Source organism: Pseudophryne corroboree, chromosome 8 (genome assembly GCF_028390025.1).
Source record: "Pseudophryne corroboree isolate aPseCor3 chromosome 8, aPseCor3.hap2, whole genome shotgun sequence".
Taxonomy (NCBI): Eukaryota; Metazoa; Chordata; class Amphibia; order Anura; family Myobatrachidae; genus Pseudophryne; species Pseudophryne corroboree.
The window spans coordinates 79378353-79405048 of record NC_086451.1 but is presented as its reverse complement, the minus strand read 5'-3'; the positions used below and the strand labels follow the sequence as shown (position 1 = coordinate 79405048).

At 46.1% G+C, this 26696-nt stretch overlaps 1 protein-coding gene and 1 non-coding gene across 2 annotated transcripts in view; both read left to right on the top strand.

The window, feature by feature from the left end:
* IDH3G (isocitrate dehydrogenase (NAD(+)) 3 non-catalytic subunit gamma) overlaps positions 1 to 24893 on the top strand; it is a 32638-nt gene extending 7745 nt beyond the window's left edge. The window contains exons 4-14 of the mRNA XM_063936730.1: positions 8480 to 8577; positions 8663 to 8778; positions 10035 to 10095; positions 17147 to 17279; positions 19254 to 19387; positions 19678 to 19780; positions 20016 to 20162; positions 20877 to 20971; positions 21112 to 21172; positions 24164 to 24268; positions 24562 to 24893. Of these exons, the coding sequence (XP_063792800.1) occupies positions 8480 to 8577; positions 8663 to 8778; positions 10035 to 10095; positions 17147 to 17279; positions 19254 to 19387; positions 19678 to 19780; positions 20016 to 20162; positions 20877 to 20971; positions 21112 to 21172; positions 24164 to 24265 (1050 nt within the window). The 3' untranslated portion in view covers positions 24266 to 24268; positions 24562 to 24893. The remainder of the gene's footprint in view (positions 1 to 8479; positions 8578 to 8662; positions 8779 to 10034; positions 10096 to 17146; positions 17280 to 19253; positions 19388 to 19677; positions 19781 to 20015; positions 20163 to 20876; positions 20972 to 21111; positions 21173 to 24163; positions 24269 to 24561) is intronic.
* Positions 11562 to 11744, top strand: LOC134953693 (U2 spliceosomal RNA). Its single transcript, XR_010185717.1, has one exon. It is a non-coding gene; the product is annotated as a U2 spliceosomal RNA (small nuclear RNA).
* Positions 24894 to 26696: the final 1803 nt, after the last annotated feature.

Genomic DNA, 26696 nt, shown 5'->3' with positions numbered 1-26696 from the left:
TGAAGTAGGGGCACCTTGACTATCACCTGCTGGGAATACAGCTTGTGAATTGCCTCTAGCACAGCCTCCCTGCCTGAGGGAGTTGACGGCAAGGCAGATTTGAGGAAACGGCGGGGGGGAGACGCCTCGAATTCCAGCTTGTACCCCTGAGATACTACTTGAAGGATCCAGGGATCCACCTGTGAGCGAGCCCACTGATCGCTGAAATTTTTGAGGCGGCCCCCCACAGTACCTGGCTACGCCTGTGGAGCCCCCGCGTCATACGGTGGACTCAGAGGAAGCGGGGGAAGAATTTTGATTCTGGGAACTGGCTGACTGGTGCAGCTTTTTCCCTCTTCCCCCGTCTGTGCAGAAAGGAAGCGCCTTTGACCCGCTTGCTTTTCTGAAGCCGAAAGGACTGTACCTGATAATACAGTGCTTTCTTAGGTTGTGAGGAAACCTGAGGTAAAAAAAATTTCTTCCCAGCTGTTGCTGTGGATACGAGGTCCCAGAGACCACCCCCAAACAATTCCTCACCCTTATAAGGCTCTATGTGCCTTTTAAAGTCAGCATCACCTGTCCAGTGTCGGGTCTCTAATACCCTCCTGACAGAATGGACATTGCATTAATTCTGGATGCCAGCCGGCAAAATATCCCTCTGTGCATCCCTCATATATAAGACGATGTCTTTAATATGCTCTTATGTTCGCAAAATAGTATCCCTGTATGACAGGGTCACAGACCACGCTGCAGGAGCACTATCTGCAGGTCTCAGTCTAGTACCTGCCATTCACCCTCTGTGTAGTACCTGAGTGTGTAAATACAGACTTCAGGATAGCCTCCTGCTTTTTATCAGCAGGTACCTTCAAAGTGGCCGTATCCTAAGACGGCAGTGCCACCTTTTTTGACAAACGTGTGAGCGCCTTATCCACCCTAGGGGATATCTCCCAGCGTAACTTATCCTCTGGCGGGAAAGGGTACGCCATCAGTAACTTTTTAGAAATTACCTGTTTCTTATTGGGGGAACCCACGCTTTTTCACACTTCATTCACTCATTTGATGGGGGAACCAAACACTGCCTGCTTTTTCTCCACAAACATAAAACCCTTTTTCTCTAACGTCCTAAGTGGATGCTGGGGACTCCGTAAGGACCATGGGGAATAGCGGCTCCGCAGGAGACTGGGCACATCTAAAGAAAGCTTTAGGACTATCTGGTGTGCACTGGCTCCTCCCCCTATGACCCTCCTCCAAGCCTCAGTTAGATCTCTGTGCCCGAACGAGAAGGGTGCACACTAGGGGCTCTCCTGAGCTTCTTAGTGAAAGTTTTAGTTTAGGTTTTTTATTTTCAGTGAGACCTGCTGGCAACAGGCTCACTGCATCGAGGGACTAAGGGGAGAAGAAGCGAACTCACCTGCGTGCAGAGTGGATTGGGCTTCTTAGGCTACTGGACATTAGCTCCAGAGGTACGATCACAGGCCCAGCTTGGATGGGTCCCAGAGCCGCGCCGCCGGCCCCCTTACAGAGCCAGAAGAGGTCCGGAAAATCGGTGGCAGAAGACGTCCTGTCTTCAACAAGGTAGCGCACAGCACTGCAGCTGTGCACCATTGCTCTCAGCACACTTCACACTCTGGTCACTGAGGGTGCAGGGCGCTGGGGGGGGCGCCCTGAGACGCAATAATAAACACCTTGGATGGCAAAAAAATGCATCACATATAGCTCCTGGGCTATATGGATGCATTTAACCCCTGCTAAAATACATAAAAAAACGGGTGATAAGGCAGCCGATAAAGGGGCGGAGCCTATCTCCTCAGCACACTGGCGCCATTTTCCCTCACAGCTCCGTTGGAGGGAAGCTCCCTGGCTCTCCCCTGCAGTCACTACACTACAGAAAGGGTTAAAAAAGAGAGGGGGGGGGCACTAATTACGCACAGTATTAACTATACAGCAGCTATAAGGGGAAAACCACTTATATAAGGTTATCCCTGTATATATATATATAGCGCTCTGGTGTGTGCTGGCAAACTCTCCCTCTGTCTCCCCAAAGGGCTAGTGGGGTCCTGTCCTCTATCAGAGCATTCCCTGTGTGTGTGCTGTATGTCTGTACTTTTGTGTCGACATGTATGAGGAGAAAAATGATGTGGAGACGGAGCAGATTGCATGTAATAGTGATGTCACCCCCTAGGGGGTCGACACCTGAGTGGATGAACTGTTGGAAGAAATTACGTGACAGTGTCAGCTCTGTATAAAAGACAGTGGTTGACATGAGACAGCCGGCTACTCAGCTTGTGCCTGTCCAGACGTCTCATAGGCCGTCAGGGGCTATAAAGCGCCCGTTACCTCAGATGGCAGACATAGACGCCGACACGGATACTGACTCCAGTGTCGACGGTGAAGAGACAAATGTGACTTCCAGTAGGGCCACACGTTACATGATTGAGGCAATGAAAAATGTTTTACACTTTTCTGATAATACGAGTACCACCAAAAGGGGTATTATGTTCGGTGAGGAAAAACTACCTGTAGTTTTCCTTAATCTGAGAAATTAAATGAGGTGTGTGATGATGCGTGGGTTTCCCCCGATAACAACTGATAATTTCTAAAATGTTATTGGCATTATATCCTTTCCCGCCAGAGGTTAGGGTGCGTTGGGAAACACCCCCTAGGGTGGATAAAGCGCTCACACGCTTGTAAGGGCTCTATCCTCTCCTGAGATGGCCGCCCTTAAGGATCCTGCTGATAGAAAGCAGGAGGGTATCCTAAAATGTATTTACACACATACTGGTGTTATACTGCGACCAGCAATCGCCTCAGCCTGGATGTGCAGTGCTGGGTTGGCGTGGTCGGATTCCCTGACTGAAAATATTGATACCCTAGATAGGGACAGTATATTTTTGCCTATAGAGCATTTGAAAGATGCATTTCTATATATGCGTGATGCACAGCGGAATATTTGCCGACTGGCATCAAGTCTAAGTGCGTTGTCCATTTCTACCAGTAGAGGGTTATGGACACGTCAGTGGTCAGGTGATGCGTATTCCAAACGGCATTTGGAAGTATTGCCTTATTAAGGGGAGGAGTTATTTGGGGTCGGTCTTTCAGACCTGGTGGCCACGGCAACAGCTGGGAAATCCACGTTTGTACCCCAGGTCGCCTCTCAACATGAGAAGACGCCGTATTAGGCGCAGTCTTTTCGTGGATAAGCGGCCAAAAGGTTCCTCATTTCTGCCCCGTGACAGAGGGAGAGGAAAAAGGCTGCAGAAATCAGCCAGTTCCCAGGAACAGAAACCCTCTCCCGCCTCTGCCAAGCCCTCAGTATACGCTGGGGCTTTACAAGCAGAATCGGGCACGGTGGGGGGCCCGTCTCAATGAATTTCAGCGCGCAGTGGGCTCACTCGCAAGTAGACCCCTGGATCCTTCAGGTGATATCTCAGGGGTACAAATTAGAATTTGAGACGTCTCCCCCTCGCCGTTTCCTAAAGTCGGCTTTACCGATGTCTCCTTCTGACAGGGAGACAGTTTTGGAAGCCATTCACAAGCTGTATTCCCAGCAGGTGATAATCAAGATACCCCTCCTGCAACAGGGAACGGGGTATTATTCCACACTGTTGTGGTACCGAAGCCGGACGGCTCGGTGAGACCGATTCTAAATCTAAAATCTTTGAACACTTACATACAGAGGTTCAAATTCAAGATTGAGTCACTCAGAGCAGTGATTGCGAACCTGGAAGAAGGGGACTACATGATGTCTCGGGACATCAAGGATGCTTACCTTCATGTTAAAATTTACCCTTCTCACCAAGGGTACCTCAGGTTTATGGTACAGAACTGTCACTATCAGTTCACACGCTGCCGTATGGATGGTCCACGGCACCCCGGGTCTTTACCAAGGTAATGGCCGAAATGATGATATTCCTTCAAAGGAAGGGAATTTTAGTTATCCCTTACTTGGACAATTCCCTGATAAGGGTAAGATCCAGGGAACAGTTGGAGGTCGGTGTAGCACTATCTCAGGTAGTGTTGCTGCAGCACGGTTGGATTCTCAATATTCCAAAATCGCAGCTGGTTCCGACGACTTGTCTTCTGTTCCTAGGGATGATCCTGGACACAGTCCAGAAAAAGGTGTTTCTCCCGGAGGAGAAAGCCAGGGAGTTATCCGAGCTAGTCAGGAACCTCCTAAAACCGAGCCAAGTCTCAGTGCATCAATGCACAAGGGTTCTGGGTAAAATGGTGGCTTCCTACGAAGCAATCCCATTCGGCAGATTCCACGCAAGAACTTTCCAGTGGGACCTGCTGGACAAATGGTCCGGGTCGCATCTTCAGATGCATCAGCGGATAACCCTGTCACCAAGGACAAGGGTGTCCCTCCTGTGGTGGTTGCAGAGTGCTCATCTTCTAGAGGGCCGCAGATTCGGCATTCAGGACTGGGTCCTGGTAACCACGGATGCCAGCCTGCAAGGCTGGGGAGCAGTCACACAGGGAAGGAATATCCAGGACTTATGGTCAAGCCTGGAGACATCACTTCATAAATATCCTGAAGCTAAGGGACATTTGCAATGCTCTAAGCTTAGCAAGAACTCTGCTTCAAGGTCAGCCGGTGTTGATCCAGTCGGACAACATCACGGCAGTCACCCACATAAACAGGGTGGCACAAGAAGCAGGAGGGCAATGGCAGAAGCTGCAAGGATTCTTCGCTGGGCGGAAAATCATGTGATAGCACTGTCAGCAGTATTCATTCCGGGAGTGGACAACTGGGAAGCAGACTTCCTCAGCACGACCTCCACCCGGGAGAGTGGGGACTTCACCCAGAAGTCTTCCACATGATTATAAACCGTTGGGAAAAACTCGACAGGTATTGCGCCAGGTCCAGGGACCCTCAGGCAATAGCTGTAGACGCTCTGGTAACACCGTGGGTGTACCAGTCAGGGTATGTGTTCCCTCCTCTGCCTCTCATACCCAAGGTACTGAGATTGATAAGATGGAGAGGAGTAAGCACTATATTCGTGGCTCCGGATGGCCAAGAAGGATTTGGTAACCGGAACTTCAAGAGATGCTCACGGAGGATCCGTGGCCTCTACCTCTAAGAAGGGACCTGCTCCAGCAAGGACCCTGTCTGTTCCAAGACTTACCGCGGCTACGTTTGACGGCATGGCGGTTGAACGCCGGATCCTGAAGGAAAAAAGGCATTCCGGATGAAGTCATCCCTATCCTGATCAAAGCCAGGAAGGATGTTACCGCAAAAACATTATCACCGCAATTGGCGAAAATATGTTGCGTGGTGCGCCTCGATGGTGGAAATTCAACTGGGTCGATTCCTACATTTCCTGCAAACAGGAGTGTCTATGGGCCTGAAATTGGGGTCCATTAAGGTTCAAATTTCGGCCCTGTCAATTTTCTTCCAAAAAGAACTAGCTTCAGTCCCTGAAGTTCAGACGTTTGTAAAAGGGGTACTGCATATACAGCCTCCTTTTGTGCCTCCAGTGGCACTTTGGGATCTCAATGGAGTTTTGGGTTCCAAAAGTCACATTGGTTTGAACCACTTACATCTGTGGAGTTAAAATATCTCACATGGAAAGTGGTCATGCTGTTGGCCCTGGGCTGGGCCAGGCGCGTTGCAGAATTGGCGGCTTTATCCTGAAAAAGCCCTTATCTGATGTTCCATTCGGACAGGGCGGAATTGAGGACTCGTCCTCAGTTTCTCCCTAAGGTGGTTTCAGCGTTTCACCTGAACCAACCTATTTGTGGTGCCTGCGGCTACTAGGGACTTGGAGGACTCCAAGTTGCTAGACGTTGTCAGGGCCCTGAAAATATATGTTTCCAGGACGGCTGGAGTCAGGAAATCTGACTCGCTGTTTATCCTGTATGTACCCAACAAGCTGGGTGCTCCTGCTTCTATGCAGACTATTGCTCGTTGGATTTGTAGTACAATTCAGCTTGCACATTCTGTGGCAGGCCTGCCACAGCCAAAAATCTGTAAATGCCCACTCCACAAGGAAGGTGGGCTCATCTTGGGCGGCTGCCCGAGGGGTCTCGGCTTTACAACTTTGCCGAGCAGCTACTTGGTCAGGAGCAAATACGTTTGTAAAATTCTACAAAATTGATATCCTGGCTGAGGAGGACCTGGAGTTCTCTCATTTGGTGCTGCAGAGTCATCTGCACTCTCCCGCCCGTTTGAGAGCTTTGGTATAATCCCCATGGTCCTTACGGAGTCCCCAGCATCCACTTAGGACGTTAGAGAAAATAAGAATTTACTTACCGATAATTCTATTTCTCATAGTCCGTAGTGGATGCTGGGCGCCCATCCCAAGTGCGGATTGTCTGCAATACTTGTACATAGTTATTGTTACAAAAATCGGGTTATTATTGTTGTGAGCCATCTTTCAGAGGCTCCTCTGTTATCATGCTGTTAACTGGGTTCAGATCACAGGTTATACGGTGTAATTGGTGTGGCTGGTATGAGTCTTACCCGGGATTCAAAATCCTTCCTTATTGTGTACGCTCGTCCGGGCACAGTATCCTAACTGAGGCTTGGAGGAGGGTCATAGGGGGAGGAGCCAGTGCACACCAGATAGTCCTAAAGCTTTCTTTAGATGTGCCCAGCTCCTGCGGAGCCGCTATTCCCCATGGTCCTTACGGAGTCCCCAGCATCCACTACGGACTATGAGAAATAGAATTATCGGTAAGTAAATTCTTATTTTTTTTTAGTGGTACTTGGGTTAATGTCAGAAATGTGTAACACATTTTTTATTGCCGGGATCATGTAACGGATGTTCCTCGTGGATTGTGTATATGTCTCAACCTCGTCGACACTGGAGTCAGACTCCGTGTCGACATCTGTGTCTGCCATCTGAGGGAGCGGGCATTTTTGAGCCCCTGATGGCCTTTGAGACGCCTGGGCAGGCGCGGGCTGAGAAGCCGGCTGTCCCACAGCTGTTACGTCATCCAGCCTTTTATGTAAGGAGTTGACACTGTCGGTTTATACCTTCCACCTATCCATCTACTCTGGTGTCGGCCCCACAGGGGGCGACATCACATTTATCGGCATCTGCTCTGCCACCACATAAGCCTCCTCATCAAACGTGTCGACACAGCCGTACCGACACACCCCACACACACAGGGAATGCTCTGACTGAGGACAGGACCCCACACAGCCCTTTGGGGAGACAGAGAGAGAGTATGCCAGCACACACCAGAGCGCTATATAATTTAGGGATTAACACTATATTGAGTGAATTTTTCCCAATAGCTGCTTGTATATACAATATTGCGCCTAAATTTAGTGCCCCCCCTCTCTTTTTAACCCTTTGAGCCTGCAAACTACAGGGGAGAGCCTGGGGAGCTGTCTTCCAGCTGCACTGTGAAGAGAAAATGGCGCCAGTGTGCTGAGGGAGATAGCTCCGCCCCTTTTTCGCAGACTTTTCTCCCGCTTTTTTATGGATTCTGGCAGGGGTATTTATCACATATATAGCCTCTGGGGCTATATATTGTGATATATTTGCCAGCCAAGGTGTTTTTATTGCTGCTCAGGGCCCCCCCCCCCCCCCCCCCCCAGCGCCCTGCACCCTCAGTGACCGGAGTGTGAAGTGTGTATGAGGAGCAATGGCGCACAGCTGCAGTGCTGTGCGCTACCTTGGTGAAGACTGATGTCTTCTGCCGCCGATTTTCCGGACCTCTTCTGGCTCTGTAAGGGGGACGGCGGCGCGGCTCCGGGAACGAACACCAAGGCCAGTTCCATGCGGTCGATCCCTCTGGAGCTAATGGTGTCCAGTAGCCTAAGAAGCCCAAGCTAGCTGCAAGCAGGTAGGTTCGCTTCTTCTCCCCTTAGTCCCTCGATGCAGTGAGCCTGTTGCCAGCAGGTCTCACTGTAAAATAAAAAACCTAAAATAAACTTTCTTTCTAGGAGCTCAGGAGAGCCCCTAGTGTGCATCCAGCTCGGCCGGGCACAGAAATCTAACTGAGGCTTGGAGGAGGGTCATAGTGGGAGGAGCCAGTGCACACCAGGTAGTCTAAAAGCTTTCTTTTTGTTGTGCCCAGTCTCCTGCGGAGCCGCTATTCCCCATGGTCCTTTCGGAGTTCCCAGCATCCACTAGGACGTTAGAGAAATTGCGTTGGGCGGCCGGGATCCCAGCGGTCCTCGTACCAACACTGGGATCCCGGCTGCTAGAATGTCAGCAGGGGGGCAAGTGCAACGAAGCTCGCCACAGGTTTTATTCCCACTGTATGGCTGTCGTGGACACCCGTGAGTGGGAATAGCCCCTGTAGCCGGGATTCCGGCTGGTGGCATTGTTAGTGGTCGGTATCCTGATCGTTGTGATCCCGACTGCCGGCAACGTAACTACATCCTGGTTTAAATGATCCACAGATTAAGATACTGCAATCTTAGTTTAGATGCAGGTCGCTGTGCGTGGTGACTAGCAGTCTTGGTGCTGGATACCTAATGTGCTAACCGGTACTCATTACTTTCCCTGAGACATAATGCCTTCCTGACCTGTCTGGTTATAGCCCCCGCCTGCGAAGTATGGAGGAAGGCATACTGTGGCCATGATCCCTGGAGATGGCATTGGGCCAGAACTTATGCTGCACGTTAAAGAGATTTTCAGGTGAGCGGCTCCTACACTGATAGAATGCTATAGATTTGTAGCCCGCTGCCCTGTTACTGTAACAATGAACCTGATGTGGTTTCAGACACGCCTGTGTGCCAGTGGATTTCGAAGTGGTGAATGTTGACTCCTCTTGTATAGATGAAGAAAACTTCCAGGATGCCATTACTGCCATCCGGAGAAACAGGGTGGCACTGAAAGGTATTTCCCTGCCTTAAGTCTCCTTGAGACTTGTTCATTATGGGGGATGGGGAGGGGGGTCGGGAGCGGCTGGGGGGGAGGGAGCGGCTGGCACCTGGACTGCACACCTTTAACACTAAACATAAATGGCCATATGTAATAGAGTCCGAGTTTGCCGGAGGTGCGGGATGATGGCCGATCTCTGACATTTTTTTTAAAGCGGCAATTATTTACAAGGCATGATTTTGCCTTGTTAATGATTGCCCCTTTAGAAAAAAGTCAGCGATTGGCTGGCATCCCGCACCTCTGACAAACTCAGACCCTGTTACATATGCCCTAATGAGAGTTGCTACCATGCAGATACTTGTAGTGCCACACACACAAAGAAAATGTAGGTGCACGCTCCAAATATTACTAATCAGAATAACTGTAATAAATTCTGCAGTATAACATGGAGTGAAATTGAGACTCTTAGCATAATTTTGGCCAAAAGTATGGGCATACCCACCGCCTCCAGGTGACCTCATCAGGTAGGTCCCCAACATTACTAAGGTTCAAGTCCAGGGCACAGGACCCCCCCCTCCCCCTCCCCTCCAGGCTAGCCCAACGAAACCGCTCAAGGCACCTCACTAGTGGGAAATAGCAAGTAAAGTATTAGACGGTGTTTGATAAGAAGCAGCTGTTATGTGTTAGAAGTGTTAAGCTGGGTACACAGTAGACGATGTGTGTACCCAGCAACATCGCTGGCGACGGAACCTGGCAGGGGGAGCGGCAAATGCACACACACTTGGTGACATAGGGGGCCATGGTGCACTCGGCAGTATGGCCCCCGCTAGCAATGTCGCCTGTTGGCCCTGCATGCAGGGTCGATGGAGGATGTCGCTGACGACGCGCGGGAGCATGCATCGTCAGCGACATAGTGGGTAACTACTAGACGGATGTAACGCAGTTTTGCCTTGTAAATGTTCGCTGCTTTAAAGAAAGTACGATTTCGGCTGGAATCTCGGAGCTCCGGCCGTCTGACTCTGCATTACATCCGGCCCTTTGTCTAGTGTGTACCCAGCTTTACATAGGTGAGCGATAAAAAAAGAAGGTGCTGAAGAGTACTAAATTGAGTGTTACATCATGATGCCCTGAAGCGGACCGGTCACACCAACCCAGGAGGCCTCACGCCCCAAACTCTACCTCAATACTGCCATACTAATATACATTTATTAAGGTCTTAAGGACTTGTCCAGCGCAGAAGATCTAAGTATGTTTATTTGTTTTGCTATCAGGTAACATTGAGACAAACCATAACATGCCTCCCTCTTACATATCGAGAAATAATTTGCTACGGTAAGTGACAATATAATATGTATCCTGTTACACAGTATATTATTTGTACAGTTTCAGTTTAAAAAAAAACAAAAAAAAAACCCCATTATTCTATAGATCATTAAGTTTGTGGTAAGAAAGGAAAGTAAACTGCAGCCACTTCTTAATTATCTCATTGTTGAGCCACGGCTTCAAAATAAACCACGGTGGTCACTCGGTTTTTACACTCTGGTAAATAAAGTATTTTATAACATTGAAAGCAGCATTAAGACTCCTCCCCCCTCCCTTGCATATACAAGTTGGCAGATGTATCAAACCTTCCAAAGAGGAAAAGTGGAGAAGTTGCCCATATCAACCAACCAGCATCTAGCTATCATTTTGTAGAGTGTACTAAATAAAGGATAGCTAGAATCTGATTAGTTGCAATGGGCAACTTCTCCCCTTTTCTTCTTTAGAAACTGCAAAAGAAGTTTTAACCTTATAATCTTTGCTGCACCAACCAATCATCTCTTAACTTTTATTTCTCTAGCATCCATAATGGATACTGGGGTCACTTAGTACGATGGGGTATAGATGGGGTCCAAAGGAGCCGGTGCACTTTAGATTTCTTCAACTGGGTGTGCTGGCTCCTCCCCTCTATGCCCCGTCCCACAGCCAGTCCATTAAGGAGTTAACTGGTAACGCATTCAGGGGACCATGGAGTCTGCCTAATATGATAATTCATGTGACTAAGAAATTCATATACAGCCTTACCTTCCCTCCAGAGGATAGAAAGGTCTGGAAAAACCCCTAAAGTAGATAACTCAATATAAAAAAATAAACAGGAATACCTGTTCAAAGGGGGTTGTCTATCAGAGATTGGCATTGCTGCCTCACATCACTGGGGTCGGGGGGGTTCTGTGCCCTTCATGACCCTGGCGTTGTGGAGTTTGTATGTTCTCCCTGTGCCATACCTCCCAACTTCTGTCTCTAGCAAGGAGGGACATCTGCGTGTGCGGGCCACCCAAAAAGGGGGCGTGGCTTCGCAGGATGGCCCGCGATCGCGAGCCACACCCCCGTTTTCGTCACTGAGGGGGCGTCTATTCACTGCTGCTCTGCTAAGCAGAGCAGCGAGTGCAGGAGCCTCCCAACTGCTCTCCCCCCCCCCCACCACCACCGTGGGACACTGCAGCCCGCGGGTGGGACAGCGGGACAGTCCCAAAAAAAGGGACTGTCCCGCGAAAATCGGAACAGTTGGGACGTATGCTGTGCTTTCCCACGAAATGGAAAACTGATGTCTAATACATAACCACAAGCTTAGAGACCCATCTCTGTAGGCTGCTTGATTACGCAGGCCATTGGTACAGAGGCCGGTAACCTTTAGCAGGGTTAAAATGAAAAGCATCGCCAGCTGGCTTTATGATGCTTATGTGGCATATGCAGGAGTTTAAAAGCTTCCTATGTGAGACGGTTACAAAAAAAAAAAAAGGCATTATAAATGCCTGTACATCGCCTTTCAGCCTTCTGCCCAAGATCAAGAATAGTATATGTTCTTATTGTTCATGTTTGATACGTCCCCTATCTGGGAGCCATATATTATATGAAAATTTAGAACAGGGAGATGGGTAAACAGCTTGCTCTGTCCACTCCGCACATTAGCCGGGTACTGCAGTACTACTATGACACTCTCTGCTCGCAGAGCTTATGATTACGTCAGTGGTTAGTGAATGCTGGGTTCAGGAATCTCATGGATCACTACCGGTGGGTCCACGTACCTACCGTCGTTGCTACACCCACCAGATGTGCTTACCTGAGATCATCAAGTATTGGGGGCAGTGCCAGTGGTGCCTCAGGAGAAACAGACCTGTTTTACAGGATCACAAAACAGAGCACCAAGTCTATTTCATGAATACTTCTGAATAAAGGTGGTCCTTGACTCCTAAGGGATTCCAGGCTAGGGGGCTTTCTAAAATATGTCAGCATATTTAAAAAAAGCTCCTGCCAGGATCCCTGAGTAAAAGATCTGTTTACCCTGGCATAAAGAGTGTGTTTAAATTCACTCCACTTCACATTCTGAAGAATCACTGGAGATATTACAAGAGGCTGTACTAAGACTGGGTCAGACCCAAGCTATAGTTCCAGTTCCGCCTCGTATAGAAAACAGGGGATACTAATCCAACCTGTTGTGGTACTGACTCCGGACGGTTCGGTAAGGCCCATTTTAAATCTAAAATCCTTGAACCCTTACCTAAAGGTCTTCAATTTCAAGATGGAATCCCTGCGAGCAGTGATTGCGGGTCTGGAAAAACAGGAGTTCATGGTTTCACTGGATATAAAGGATGCTTATCTCCTTATCCTGATTTGGCCGCCCCACCAGGCTTACCTGTGGTGTGCCCTGTTGAACGACCACTACCAGTTCCAGACTCTGCCCACGGCTCCGAGGGCCTTCACGAAGGTGATGGCAGAAACGATGTTTCAGCTCAGAGTCCAGGAGGTCAACATCGTCCCTTACCTGGACGATCTCTTGATAAAGGTGAGATCCAGGGAGCTTCTATTGCTCAATATCAACCAGACTATTCAGCTTCTGTCACATCATGGGTGGATTCTAAATTTACAGAAGTCTCACCTGGAGCTAACTCATCGGCTCCTGTTCCTGGGAATGTTTTTGGATACAGTGGCTCAGAAGGTATTCCTCCCAGAGGACAAGGCAAGGACGCTCCAGGAGATGGTCTGAGCGGTTCTAAGGCCAAATCGGATATCCATCCATCTTTGCATACGGTTGTTGGGAAAGATGGGAGCCTCTTACGAGGCGATCCAGTACGGAAGGTTCCATGCCAGAACATTTTAGTTGGATCTCCTGAGCAAGTGGTCCAGATCACATCTTCAGATGCATCTGATCATACGCCTCTCACCTCAGGCCAGGGTTTTCCTCCTGTGGTGGCTACAGTCCTCAAACCTACTGGAAGGTTGAAGTTTCGGGATTCAGGATTGGATCCTCACAACGGACGCAGGGCTGGGGAGCTGTCACCCAAGGGGCTCAGTTCCAGGGCAGGTGGTCCTCCCACTAAGCCTTACTTCCGATCAACATTCCAGAACTTCGGACGATCTACAACGCTCTGCTATAGGCCTCTTCTCTGCTTCAGGATCAGGCCATTCAAGTTCAGTCGAACAACACCATGGCAGTGGCATACATCAATCGACAGGGAGGAATAAAGAGCAGAGCCTGTATGAGAAAAGTGTCAAGGATACTCCCCTGGGCTGAAAGAAATGCAAGAGCAATGTCAGCCATCTTTATTCCAGGGGTGGACAACTGGGAAGCGGACTTTCTGAGTCGTCATGACCTACACCCGGGAGAGTGGGGGGGCCTCCTTCCACAGGTGTTTCGGCAGATCGACCTGATGGCTTCTCGGCTCAACAAGAAGCTTCACTGGTATTGTTCAAGAACCAGGGACCCTCAGGCAATAGCAGTGGATGCACTGACGACACCGTGGCCTTACCGGGTGGTCTACCTGTTTCCGCCGATTCCGTTGCTCCCAAGGGTGCTATAGAGAATCAGGCATCAAAGAGTCCAGGCAATTCTAATTGCCCCTGACTGGCCACGGAGGGTGTGGTACGCGGATCTTCTGGACATGTCCGTTGAAGACCCTTGGACTCTGCCACTGAGAAGAGATCTTCAACAAGGACCGTTCGTCTACCCGGACTTACGGCGGCTTCGTTTGACGGCATGGAGCTTGAGCGGAACATCCTAGCTCGCAAAGGCCTTTATTGCAACCATGGTTCAGGCCAGGAAGCCTGTAACGTCAACTCATTACCATCATATCTGGAGGAGGGATGTCTCTTTGTGCGAGGTGCGCACGTGTCCTTCTGCAGATTGTCGCCTGTGACGCTTTTTGCGTTTCCTACAGGCTGGAGTGGATATGGGCCTACGTCTGGGCGCCCTCAAGGTCCAGATTTCGTCCCTCTCTATTTTTTTCCAGAAGAAGTTGACAATGTTGCCAGAAGTTCAGACTTTCTTGCAAGGGGTACTTCACATTCAACCTCCCTTTGTGCCACCAACGGCACCCTGAGATTTGAATGTGGTCTTGGAGTGTCTACAGTCCTCCTGGTTTGAACCTTTGATGGCGGTAGAAGACAAGTACCTTACGTGGAAGACAGTAATGTTGCTGTCCCTGGCTTCTGCTAGGTGTGTCTCAGAATTGGGGTCCTTAATGTGTAAAAGTCCATACTTGGTCTTTTACGAAGACAGAGCAGAGCTCAGGATTAGGCAGCAGTTCCTGACGAAAGTTGTCTCTGCATTCCACTTGAACCGACCTATTGTGGTCCCGTCTAGTTCTGGCTCTTCTGCTCCTCTGGAGGCATTGGATGCTGTGCGAGCTTTGAAGATCTATGTCAAGAGGACTGTTTGGATCAGAAAGACGGATTCCCTGTTTGTGCTCTATATGATGCGCAGAAAAAGGGTTGCTTTGCTTCTAAGCAGTCCATTGCTCGTTGGCTTAGGCTTACTATCCAACAGGCCTATGTGTCGGCAACCTTACCTGTTCCTCGGTCTCTGAAGGCCCACTCTACAATATCGGTGGGGTCTTCCTGGGCAGCTGCCCGTGGAGTCTCAGCCTTGCAACTATGCTGAGCTGCTACCTGGTTGGGGTAGAACACCTTTGTGAAGTTCTACAGGTTTGATACCCTGGCCAAAGAGGATACCCAGTTTGGGCAGGCGGTTCTGCAGATATCTCCGCACATTCCCGCCTGTTCTGGAAGCTTTGGGACGTCACCATCGTACTAAGTGACCCCAGTATCCCTTATGGATGCTAGAGAAAATAGGATTTTGGTTACCTTCCGGTAAATCCTTTTCTCGTAGTCCACAAGGGATACTGGACGCCCGCCTCAGTGCGTTGCCTTTTTTGCAGGTTTTTCTTCTGTAAAAGTTTACCTGTTCAGCTGTTGCTGTTTTGTTACCAGCCGTTGCTGGTCGGTTTATGTTGTGGTGTGCTGGTGTGTGAATCTCTCCACTCGTTGTTATGTTCCTTCTCTCAAGTATGTCCATTCTCCTTCAGGCATAGTTTTACCTGGACTGGCTGTGGGAGGGGGCATAGACGGGAGGAGCCAGCACACCCAGTTGAAGAAATTTAAAGTGCACCGGCTCCTTTGGACCCCATCTATACCCCATCGTACTAAGTGACCCCAGTATCCCTTATGGACTACGAGAAAAAGATTTACCGGTAGGTAACCAATATCATATCTTTTTTTTTCAAACACAGGACAGTTAGGAACTGATTAGTTGGAGCACCATTTCAAATACATAATGAGTGATAACAAGAATGTCGATTGTTATTGAATATGCCCCTTTCTTCTTATAGCTAAATTAATCTGCACGGGGGATGCCTATAAAAGGAAATTAATGTCTATTGTTTGTGAGGTGTTTTTTTTTGGGGGGGGGGGGGGGGGGGGGGTTGGTGGAAGTAGAATCAAGCAGGGCATACACTATACATTATTTGATTATCTGGCAGATCTGGCTGGTTGGAATGAGAATCTGGTAATGGATGAGAGCAAATGGCAATTTGCTCCCAAACACTGGAAAAGAGACAAAAAATTGTATTCAAACAAATTGGTTAAATCACAGAGTTAACCAATTTGGCTGAACTACGTTATTAATTTCCAAACACTCCCCATATAATAATTATTCTCCACCTCCCCTTCCCCCCCACCCAGAGCCCTGTGTAATTCATCAGCTTGCCAATAACTAGTATTTATTCTCTTCCTGCCCCCACCACTTTGTACGTCATATATTATGTTAGCAGCAGGTGGAGGAGAGAGTGTCTCTGATAATCACACACCACTCTATTAACCGTGGTCGCATGCAGATGTATGATGTCACTGGGAGGGTCCTGCACACATCAGCCAATCTGTGATAGTGGGTGGGTTCAGTAGGTCGGCACACATGCACCTATGGAAGGAGGGGGCACTAAAATGGTTTGTATTACATTGGGAGGTGGCAGGCTAACATGTAATGCCCTGCAACAAGTAATGTGGTAACACATACACAATTTATAGGGAGGATACGTACCTCTGTTTAGTTATGTTATAGTTATTATTAACCTCCAGTAGACTGAAATTCATTGGCTTTCAAATACCATCCTTTATATTTTACTTAATACATTACTTTATCTTTCATCTTTGGTTATAGTTTTTTTTTTTTTTTAAACCTTTATATCTTCGCAGTTGATTGTACATGACCCAAAACTGCAGAGTGAATACAATTGTTCATATCTTAGATATAATTGCATGAGAGCTGTATGATATCCAATGTGCACAAAATAAATAACTGTCCTCAATGAATTAAGGGCTTTATTCAGGTTTGTTAGGAAACCAAAAAAGCACACTAATGGACAAAACCATGTGGGTAATTCTGAGTTGATCACAGCAGGAAATTTTTTAGCAGCTGGGCAAAACCATGTGCACTGCAGGGGGGGGGGGGGGGGGGGGGGCAGATGTAACAGGTGCAGAGAGAGTTAGATTTGGGTGGGGTATGTTCAAACTGACTAAATTGCAGTGTAAAAATAAAGCAGCCAGTATTTACCCTGCACAGAAACAAAATAACCCACCCAAATCTAACTCTCTCTGCACATGTTATATCTGCCTCCCCTGCAGTGAACATGGTTTTGCCCAACTACTAACAAAATTCCTGCTGTGATCAACTCAGAATTACCCCCCATGTGCACTGCAGCGGGGGCAGATATAACGTGCAGAGAGAGTTAGATTTGGGTGGGGTGTGTTCAAACTGACATCTAAATTGCAGTGTAAAAATAAAGCAGCCAGTATTTACCCTGCACAGAAACAAAATAACCCACCCAAATCTAACTCTCTCTGCAAATGTTATATCTGCCCCCTCCCCTGCAGTGCACATGGTTTTACTCATTAATGTGCTTTTTTGGTTTGCTAACAAACCTGAATAACCCCCTGTGTACAAAAAGAGGCACTGTATTTAGTAAAAACACAAAATGCTTATGTATAAGCCAATAGATAAACACCTGAAACACTATTAAACATCCGAGTATATTGCAACGATCATTGTGTGATTTCTCTTTTATATCTCCAGTACAAGCCTAGACCTTTACGCTAATGTTATCCACTGTCAGAGCCTGCCGGGGGTGCAGACACGCCATAAGGACATTGACATCCTGATAGTGCGTGAGAACACGGAGGGAGAGTACAGCAGCCTAGAACATGAGGTCAGCCATCTGCAGAGACATCCTAGTCCCAACCCTGTGCATTCTTCTTTGTAACTGAATACATTGTACACCAGAAGATACAGTTAGAGGAGGTGGCCTAATTTGTTACATTTATTAATGAACACTTGTAAGATTGTTCAATTTATTTCTAAGAATTGAGCATTGTGTAAAATTTACAACAGAAACCTTGGATAAGGCAACATATGCAGATATACTGTACGTCCGTTCTGTTTTTGTGAGCTGAATGGACCATTTGATCTCTGTGGAGAGATGTAAGTGTTCACACAGCTGTCTTCTCAAGGAGATGATGCAGGGTGCAACTTATTCTGCATTCATCGTCGTTCCTGCTCTGTTTATAGACTATAAATTCCACAAAACGATCACTTACGAGTACAGAGTTGATTTGACATTGTTCAAAATAGTGACACAAAATATGACAATTTGCACCTGTGCGTGTCTCTATTTACATGAGGTTTGCTCTTCTATAGTGGGCACAATTATCAAGTATAGTATCCTGTCAGGATCAAAGATGATTTCTTGCTGCAGTTTGGGCAATGCTAATAAAGTTTTTTTTTTCCGCTATGACTTCAGTTTGCGATGCAATTCTATTTTCCCTTTTGATGTTTGTAGGGTGTTTTAGCAACCACTTGTAATTAGCACCTTCATGGCATGTAGTGCTTTGGGCGCCCAGCTATTTTGAATGCTGTAACAACGATCTGATTACATATAAAATGTCAAATAGGGAGTTTTTAAAATGTCATTGCACATACTGATAAACTCTTTTGAAACTTTTATTAAACTTAAAGGGTGTCTCCTGTTAAAAATAAATTATTTCCATAGTCATTACAGTTTGTTTTTCCAGAATTTTATTTTTGACGCCATCTTTACAGATTCAGCATGTCCAGCAATGGCTACGTATGTACTATAGTGTTCTTTAACACATGACATTATTAAGGCAGAGCTATCGGAGTGTCCAGGGCCATCAATGTGGCAGTGGACAGGCAGAGAGAGAGTCAGAAGTCCTGTGCAGCCCCTGGTTAATACACCGAGGCCAGATCTGAATTGTGCAGATACTTAAGGTTGTGGCCACAGTTAATTATTTATTAATAGGAAACAGTAAATACTATGTCTACAGGCCAGTTAACCACGATTGCTGCCAGAATGTCTACCAGCAGCTTCACGGGATATAGATTCGAGAAGATTACTTCTTGCAGCCTATAGAGGTACAAGCAGCGGTCAGCCTAAAGTAATTGCCCTAATTGAGTCACCCCGTGTGAGTGAAGCATAAAGTTCATATTTTGGGAGTTAACCTTTAAACAAGCAGTGATGATTTAGAATATTATTAGCTTGTCGGTCCATTTTCTAACAACTTTACCTTGGGTGTGGTATACAAGATCTACAGTCATTAGGTCAACCTCATAAAGTCGACATATGAAAGGTTGACACAAAAATGCTCGACACACTTTTCTTTTTGCATTTTTAGGGTTAGTGTGGATAGTTTTTTAATCAGGAGCCACCATTTGTAGAAACGCGTTCCCTCACGGGCCCGCTACGCTTGCCTCGCTTTGGGCACAGTGCCTCACTCGTTGGCCACAAGATTACTAAAGGCTATGATTTGTGACATGGATAGTCAAGGATGTAAAAAGTCCAAAAACATGAAAAATCCCCCAAAACATGTGAACCTGCCAACCTTTCATGTGTCGACCTTTTGTCCATGTCCACCATGTGCCTGTTGACCATATAGGTTTGACCTAATGACTGTCGACCCATTGTCCGGAACCCCTCTACCTTAGGGTTGGGTCCACCAGTCCCTAACCTTTTTTGGACCATGTTTTGGGGGGGCAGGAAGGACAAAATAAGATCGACTTTTAATGGCTTTGCATAGATTTTATTGTATCATTGTCCCTTTTATTTCTTATTGCAAAAGTTAGTTATAGAATGCTAAAGGAGATTACTTTATCTTTTGCTTTGCAGAGTGTGTCTGGAGTGGTGGAAAGTCTGAAGATCATCACTCAAGTCAACTCTCTACGCATCGCAGATTATGCCTTTAAACTGGCACGAGAGAAAGGAAGAAAGAAGATCACAGCGGTGCATAAAGCCAACATCATGTATGATACAGTAGCAGCACCATCTTTAAACTGATGCTATCTTTGGCATTTTTTGTGATATGCCTTAAATTAGTATACGTTCACCTCACATGCTCACGGCTCTGTCCGTCATTGTTCTTGAATAGCAGGTTACTAAAGTCCAAGTAGCAAAGAGAAATAATGTTAACCATTTAAATCTGGTGTTCTGAACTGTGCCATATTAGTTATGCCCCTAGGTTGGCCATAAGATAATTGCAGCCACAGTTGTGGGATGATGGGAAGGTGAAGAGAACATCTGATTGTTTCTACAGGAAGCTGGGAGATGGTCTCTTTCTTCAGTGCTGCAAGGAGGTAGCTTCTGGGTATCCCGACATCACCTTTGAGAGTATGATTGTGGATAATACCACCATGCAGGTAAGTGAATCAGCTTACCATTCACTCGTGGCTCTTTATAATATGATGGCAGAGGGCAAGATTTGGCGTTGTCACAGATCTGCTTTTGTACCATTTTACTTGATACAGCATTGTGTAGATGTTCAGTCTGTCCTTTAGGCCATTCATCGTAGTGTAGAACGACTAGAGCTGGTGATCGTTATAACTTACCGTATGTATTTCCTGTCTCTCTTGAGCAACCTTTCCTTTATTGCAGCTCGTGTCCAACCCCCAGCAATTTGATGTCATGGTGATGCCCAATCTTTATGGGAACATAGTGAACAATGTCTGTGCAGGACTGGTTGGTGGCCCGGGTCTTGTGCCTGGAGCTAACTACGGCCGTGTGTACGCTGTATTTGAGACGGTAAGGTGTTTCGATAGCTTGCTGGGGTTATTTCTTTACAATTATTATTATGATTATTATTTCTTTATCACATTAGGTTATGTACAGGACAAGTGGCTCATGTGTGAATTTGGATTTGGTAACATGCAAAAGGATAATAGTAATGTTTATATAGCGCTTATCTCCAAAAGGACTCCAGGGGTAAAATGTAATAGCCGCAGGAAGCAGGCTGTGCGGGACGTCGTGTGAGTCTGTCTGGATTTTTAAAACTGTAATCATTTACACGGCAAAACCAGGTTGGTTTTGCGATGTAAATGATTGCCGCTTTAAAAATCCAGACAGACTTGCACGAAATCCCGCACAGTCTGCTTCCTCCAGGCTATTAAATTTTATCCAAACTGCTCTACAATTTCAGAAAATAGGACCATACTGAAAAGGAGGCAGACGTTTTGGGTGCACTTCAGTGGTCACATGGGGTGGATACAGGTTACCAAATAGAAAATAATGTAGAAGAGAGAACGCAAGATATAAGAATCCCATACAATATGGAAAGCAGCATGCTGCCAGGAAAGTCTGTAGGCCTGTGTAGAGCGAGGACTTTGCTGGCATAGAGTGGGCTGGCATGAATTTCTATGATTTTGCTCTTATTTCCCTTTGAAATAAGTAAGCCAGGGTTGGCATTCAAGCAGAGCAGTCATTACTGAGTTTCTCTCTTTTTTTTTTTTTTTTTTACAGGCTACCAGGAATACAGGAAAAAGCATTGCCAACAAGAACATCGCAAACCCCACTGCAATGCTGTTGGCCAGCTGCATGATGTTAGACCATCTGAAGTATGACCGACCATACACTAATAACGCCATTCACCCCTTGCATACTGTAGGATGTAGAAGACCCTGCTGTCTGTCCCTCTATTCAGCATTTGTTACTGTAACGAAGCTGCTCTAGTACTAACAGCCTTTTGTTTTGACAGGTTGCACAATTACGCAGCCTGCATTCGGAAAGCTATTCTGGGCAGCATGAATGAACACCGGGTAAGTTAGGCGGTGTAGTCTGATGTGCGGCTAAGCAGCTGGATTTCACGGCTCTGTCTTGTTCCACTCTGGCCGCGTACCGAGTCATAATCTCGGAGATGCTGGCCACATCTGAGACCGTGTTTCCTGGGCAACAGAGTCCACTTCTAAATATACAAGTCACATACAAATACAGGGTTACTCATTTCAGTAATGGGATAACTGGTTTCTCTAGAACCTTAGGGGGGTATTCAATTAAGTGCTTTCTTTTTTTTCGACTGGTCGAGAAAATGTCAATAATTCAACACAAGGTATTCAATTGCGGGCGTTTTCGCCCATTTTTAAATCCATTTTCGCCCATGACGCTTAATTTATTATTATTTTTTGTTGAATTGGTATGGGCGAAAATTGCACCAAAGAATGCGCAAAAACGTCTGTGAATTCGCCAAAACACGTGTATTGGCGGCAAATCAGCCGATACATGTTTTCGCCAGTGCCTGATTTTTCGACCATAGGTCAAATGTAAATTCGACCTAAAAACGGGCAAAAAGTGCAGTTTTTTTGACTGGTCAAAAAGACTGCACTAATTGAATACCCTCCTCATTCTCTAGTGATCTAAGTAGTGTACATATTGCTCAGTCCCTATGAAATGATTGGGGAAACCTTTAGACCTATGTTTCCAGGCTTCTTTCCTGCCTCCGGTACATATTTATGTGCTATATGTGGTAGGACGTTATACTTGAACTTAGCACTGTGTCCTACGTCATTCCCACAAATTAATGCACAGTATTGCTTAAAGATCATGTGACCTGTCTGATCTAGGGCATGGGTCTTCAACCTACGGCCCTCCAGGTACTGTGGAACTACACATCCCAGCATGCCCTGCCACAGATTGCTATTAAGGCATGCTAAAACTGAGGCAGGGCATGCTGGGATGTGTAGTTCCACAGCAACTGGAGGGCCGCAGGTTGAAGACCCATGATGTAGGGCAGGCGTGGGTAACCTTTGGCCCTCTAGCTGTTGTTGAACTACACATACCATTAGGTATAACAATAGCGCTGATAACAGTTGATCACATACAGAGTCAGCTTACATCAATAATGATATTCCACTTGTTCAGTCACTCAATACTCTATGCGTAGCAATCCACTGGTGGATGTATTCACCTCTTTTAGAGGGAGGGATTCACCTTTAGATAATCCAAAAACAAATGGACATGGTGCAAGTACAGCCAGATAATTTGGATAAAAGGTGATTTTAATACAAAAAACTCACAAACAGAGAAAGAAAATAGGCATATAACCACTTTTGTGGGTTAAGGACATATGACCAGGCATCAACACTGTTACCCTCCCAGATCGTTAACAAGGAAGCAGATCGGAGTTCCGGAACCTCGAATCCACTGGTAAACAGGAAGCCGTTCAGTCCAACAGTAGTCCCCAGAAACGTCAGTCACCACGCCAGGCGTGGTGACTGACGTTTCTGGGGACTACTGTTGGACTGAACGGCTTCCTGTTTACCAGTGGATTCGAGGTTCCGGAACTCCGATCTGCTTCCTTGTTAACGATCTGGGAGGGTAACAGTGTTGATGCCTGGTCATATGTCCTTAACCCACAAAAGTGGTTATATGCCTATTTTCTTTCTCTGTTTGTGAGTTTTTTGTAATAAAATCACCTTTTATCCAAATTATCTGGCTGTACTTGCACCATGTCCATTTGTTTTTGGATTATCTAAAGGTGAATCCCTCCCTCTAAAAGAGGTGAATACATCCACCAGTGGATTGCTACGCATAGAGTATTGAGTGACTGAACAAGTGGAATATCATTATTGATGTAAGCTGACTCTGTATGTGATCAACTGTTATCAGCGCTATTGTTATACCTAATTGTATTGTATTTCCGATTGTTCTGAGACTGGTGAGGAGTCTCATCCTAGGTATACCTAAGCTGCAGGTGATTATTGGCGCGGTGTGCAAATTATATACCTTTACTTGAACTACACATACCAGCATGCCCTGCTACAGTTTTGCTATTTGGCGATGCTAAAACTGTTGCAGGGCATGTTGGGATATGTAGTTCAACAACAGCTGGAGGGTCGCAGGTTCCCCACCCCTGATCTGGGGCATTGCATAACAAAACTTACAACTTCAACATACTGTAGCCCTCAGGAAACCCAGCCTATAAACATTTGTAAATTATCTATACTTATACTTCCCAACATTTTAATTAGGACACGTTTCCTCCCCTTAACTAAAAACACGTCTGCATTGGTGCTGGCAGCTATAAACTGCATACACTTATCAACGCTCCCTGCAGTAAGGAACGGTTTTGCTTTTTCTTGAAATCTGTACTGCCTTGACTAAGTCAGGACTAGGGGTGGCATCGGAAGGGTGCCAGCGAACAGGGGTGCCATAGCACCATGTCTTTTGATGGTATGTAGCCATTGCATTGTAACCACTCAATAGCAGTCTGGTCAGGTAGGTTTCTGCATTCATCTTTTGAAATCAGGGCAGCATAGATGGTGTAATGTCATTAATGGCATTGATTTGATTAGGTATTACTGCCTCAAAGCACCGAGGTCTTGGGTTCAATGCCCACCACAGCCCTGGCTGAGTGGAGTTTGTGTATTCTCCCCCTTACCTGCATTGGTACTCCAGTTTCCTCCCACAATTCAAAAATATACTGGTAGGTTAATTGGCCACTGACGACAATGATCCCTAGTGTGTATGTGCATGTACATGTGGTAGGGAATATAGATTGCAAGCTCCACTGGGGCAGGGACTGATGTGAGTGGCCAAATATTCTCTGTAAAGTGCTACAGAATATGTGTGCGCTATATAAATAACTGGTAATAAATAAATAATTAGCTGTGACATTATAGTGGCCTGTGAGCTCTGTATTGGTTTCCTTGTTTATTTATAAAGCCACCCCATCCAGCCCAATGTTCAGTACAAATACATAAAACTTACCGTGCCTCTACTTGTAAAATGTATATGGTTTCTCTTCCTCACAGATGCACACCCCTGATATTGGGGGACAGGGCACCACCTCAGAAGTTGTTCAGTCCATTTGCAGGCAGATCATTATAAAGGATGGCCGAGCAGTCACTGTTTGAGAGGTGAGGTCACTCTGACTCTGCTGGTGGTGTAGTACATTAAGATGGCAGCATGCCAGTCACTTACACACACGGCGGAGGCAGTCCATTTTGTGGGTTTAACCAATAATAATGAGAATACAGCCTATCAGTTTACCTCTAACTAATGACATCACTGGAGCTTCAGGCGTATGCTTTTAGTGATGTCACATATCTCTAGGAATTTACATATATTGAATATTAGTTTAGCACACAAGTACACTGTGCTTAGGGGAAATGTATATTCATGGACTAAAGCTGCTATATCATTCCTGCAGGATTGTGTATGTACTTGCACAAGTGGACTTGGCCTCACACACTCCACCATTACTACTGGATCTTTATCCAACACCCTGTCCTGCTTTTTCATGTAGCTGGCAATGAAGATGTTTCTATGCTGATCATTACAGACAGTGACTTGCTGGAGGTCTTCAGTAATGACGAGGATTATAAACCAATTTGCTATGTAACATGTTGGAGTTGCAGTAATCTATTTATTCTCTTGGGTCAGCTGTATGCTTTAAATGAGCTGTGTTGTGTTTTTTTATGTTTGATTTATTCTTGTATTGTCATCTTTGTTGCTGTTCAAAATAAAGTGATCCACAAACCAGTTTATACTGTGCTCATTGATTATGGTACATGTGTGTACAAATATAAGCACTGCGGTATACTTTCTGAAGTTTAATAAAGTAGTGTCCGTTATTCACATTATAACACAGAGTAGTACCCCTTATGCAATTGTGAATTTCTAATTATATTAAATAAACATTTCAATGCCAGCGTTAATATATACTGCGGACGCAAGGCGCATCTTATTACCATATTCTATAAAAGTACGCTGAAATATGGTTACAGAGTTAGTTATAAAAGAAGCAGTTGCAGTTACATAAGAATCCGTTACAGCCAATATACATACGCTTAGTTTCACTGGTTTCAGGCTGCCAGTCATCAGGTAGGAGACTTCTGATAAGGGTGTGTGTGTGTGTGTGTGTGTGTGACAGTGAATGAGAATGTATGAGTGTGAATGAGAATGTGTGTGAGAGTGTATATGTGTGTGTGTGAGAGTGAATAAGAATGTATCGGAGAGCTGCCTGCTTTTGGGTCCCTATTTTTATACAGTAAAATAATGGGTGTATACAACAGTGGGTTTTATCTGCTTCCATTGGTCCAGAGGCCAGACCTCTCAAGAACTCGACGGCTCATAGGCAGTGTGAGGGCTTTTGTCCTATGTTGCAAACACATGTGTTTGCCCCCAGGACCATGCTGTGAAGCCAGTTTCAAATCTTCAGGAAGTCCTTTGTATTAATACATTTGGTCATAACTATTTGTTGCAAAGTGCTACAATCTACCCATAGCTATCAAATTAATACACACATTCTCCTGATCATTTTGACACTAAGCATGATATAATTAACTTGATCCGTTCCAATAATACATATATATCTGATGTTACACTCTATTATATAAATACCATATAATACAAGTCTGTTGCTGGACATGTTTTAACTATGTGTAATTTATGTGTTGTATGAAATATGTGTCTGTGTGCATCTTTATGGCGTTTATGGCGCCTTTTACCGTATATACACCCACCACGCTGCAACACGCACGCCGTGTGACTCTATGCATGATGTATGGTAAAGAAGCATGGTGCATCCATACACGTCAATTGCGTCCTTACGCTACCACCGAGAAGCGCCAATCTGTGTGTAGTTTGTATTGTCTTCTTTTTCCGACTTTAACACAATTTATGCCACAATGTAGTACCCCTTATACACATTACACCACACAGTAGAGCCCCTTTTACACTTTATGCCACACAGGATACATTGTATCGTTCATCGTATCCCTGGGCAGTGAATGGGATCGCATGCGAAATATCGTATGCTAAATGACCGCATACAATGTATCGTATGCGATATAGCCGCCGGCGGGGAGTTGTCGAAGTATCGCATGCGAGGCTGCATGAGATACCTCTGCTTAATGTATGGCCACCTTAACTTCTGATGCAGGGCAGATTAACACCGCCCAGTTCGGTGGACTGTTGCAGCTTATAAAGTGAGATTCTGAGGTGTTTATTGGCCCAAATGAATTTCTGCATCTTTTAACCACTTAACTGGCATGGTCAGATCACATGCAACTGCGCCGCCCCACTGTGTCCTCCAGTTTTTGACAAGGTGATCCCTTCTGCAGATGTACTGTATAAAATATATTTAAACATTTTACAAAATACTTTTCTCTAACGTCCTAAGTGGATGCTGGGGACTCCGTCAGGACCATCGGGAATAGCGGCTCCGCAGGAGACAGGGCACAAAAATAAAGCTTTAGGATTAGGTGGTGTGTACTGGCTCCTCCCCCTATGACCCTCCTCCAAGCCTCAGTTAGGTTTTTGTGCCCGTCCGAGCAGGGTGCA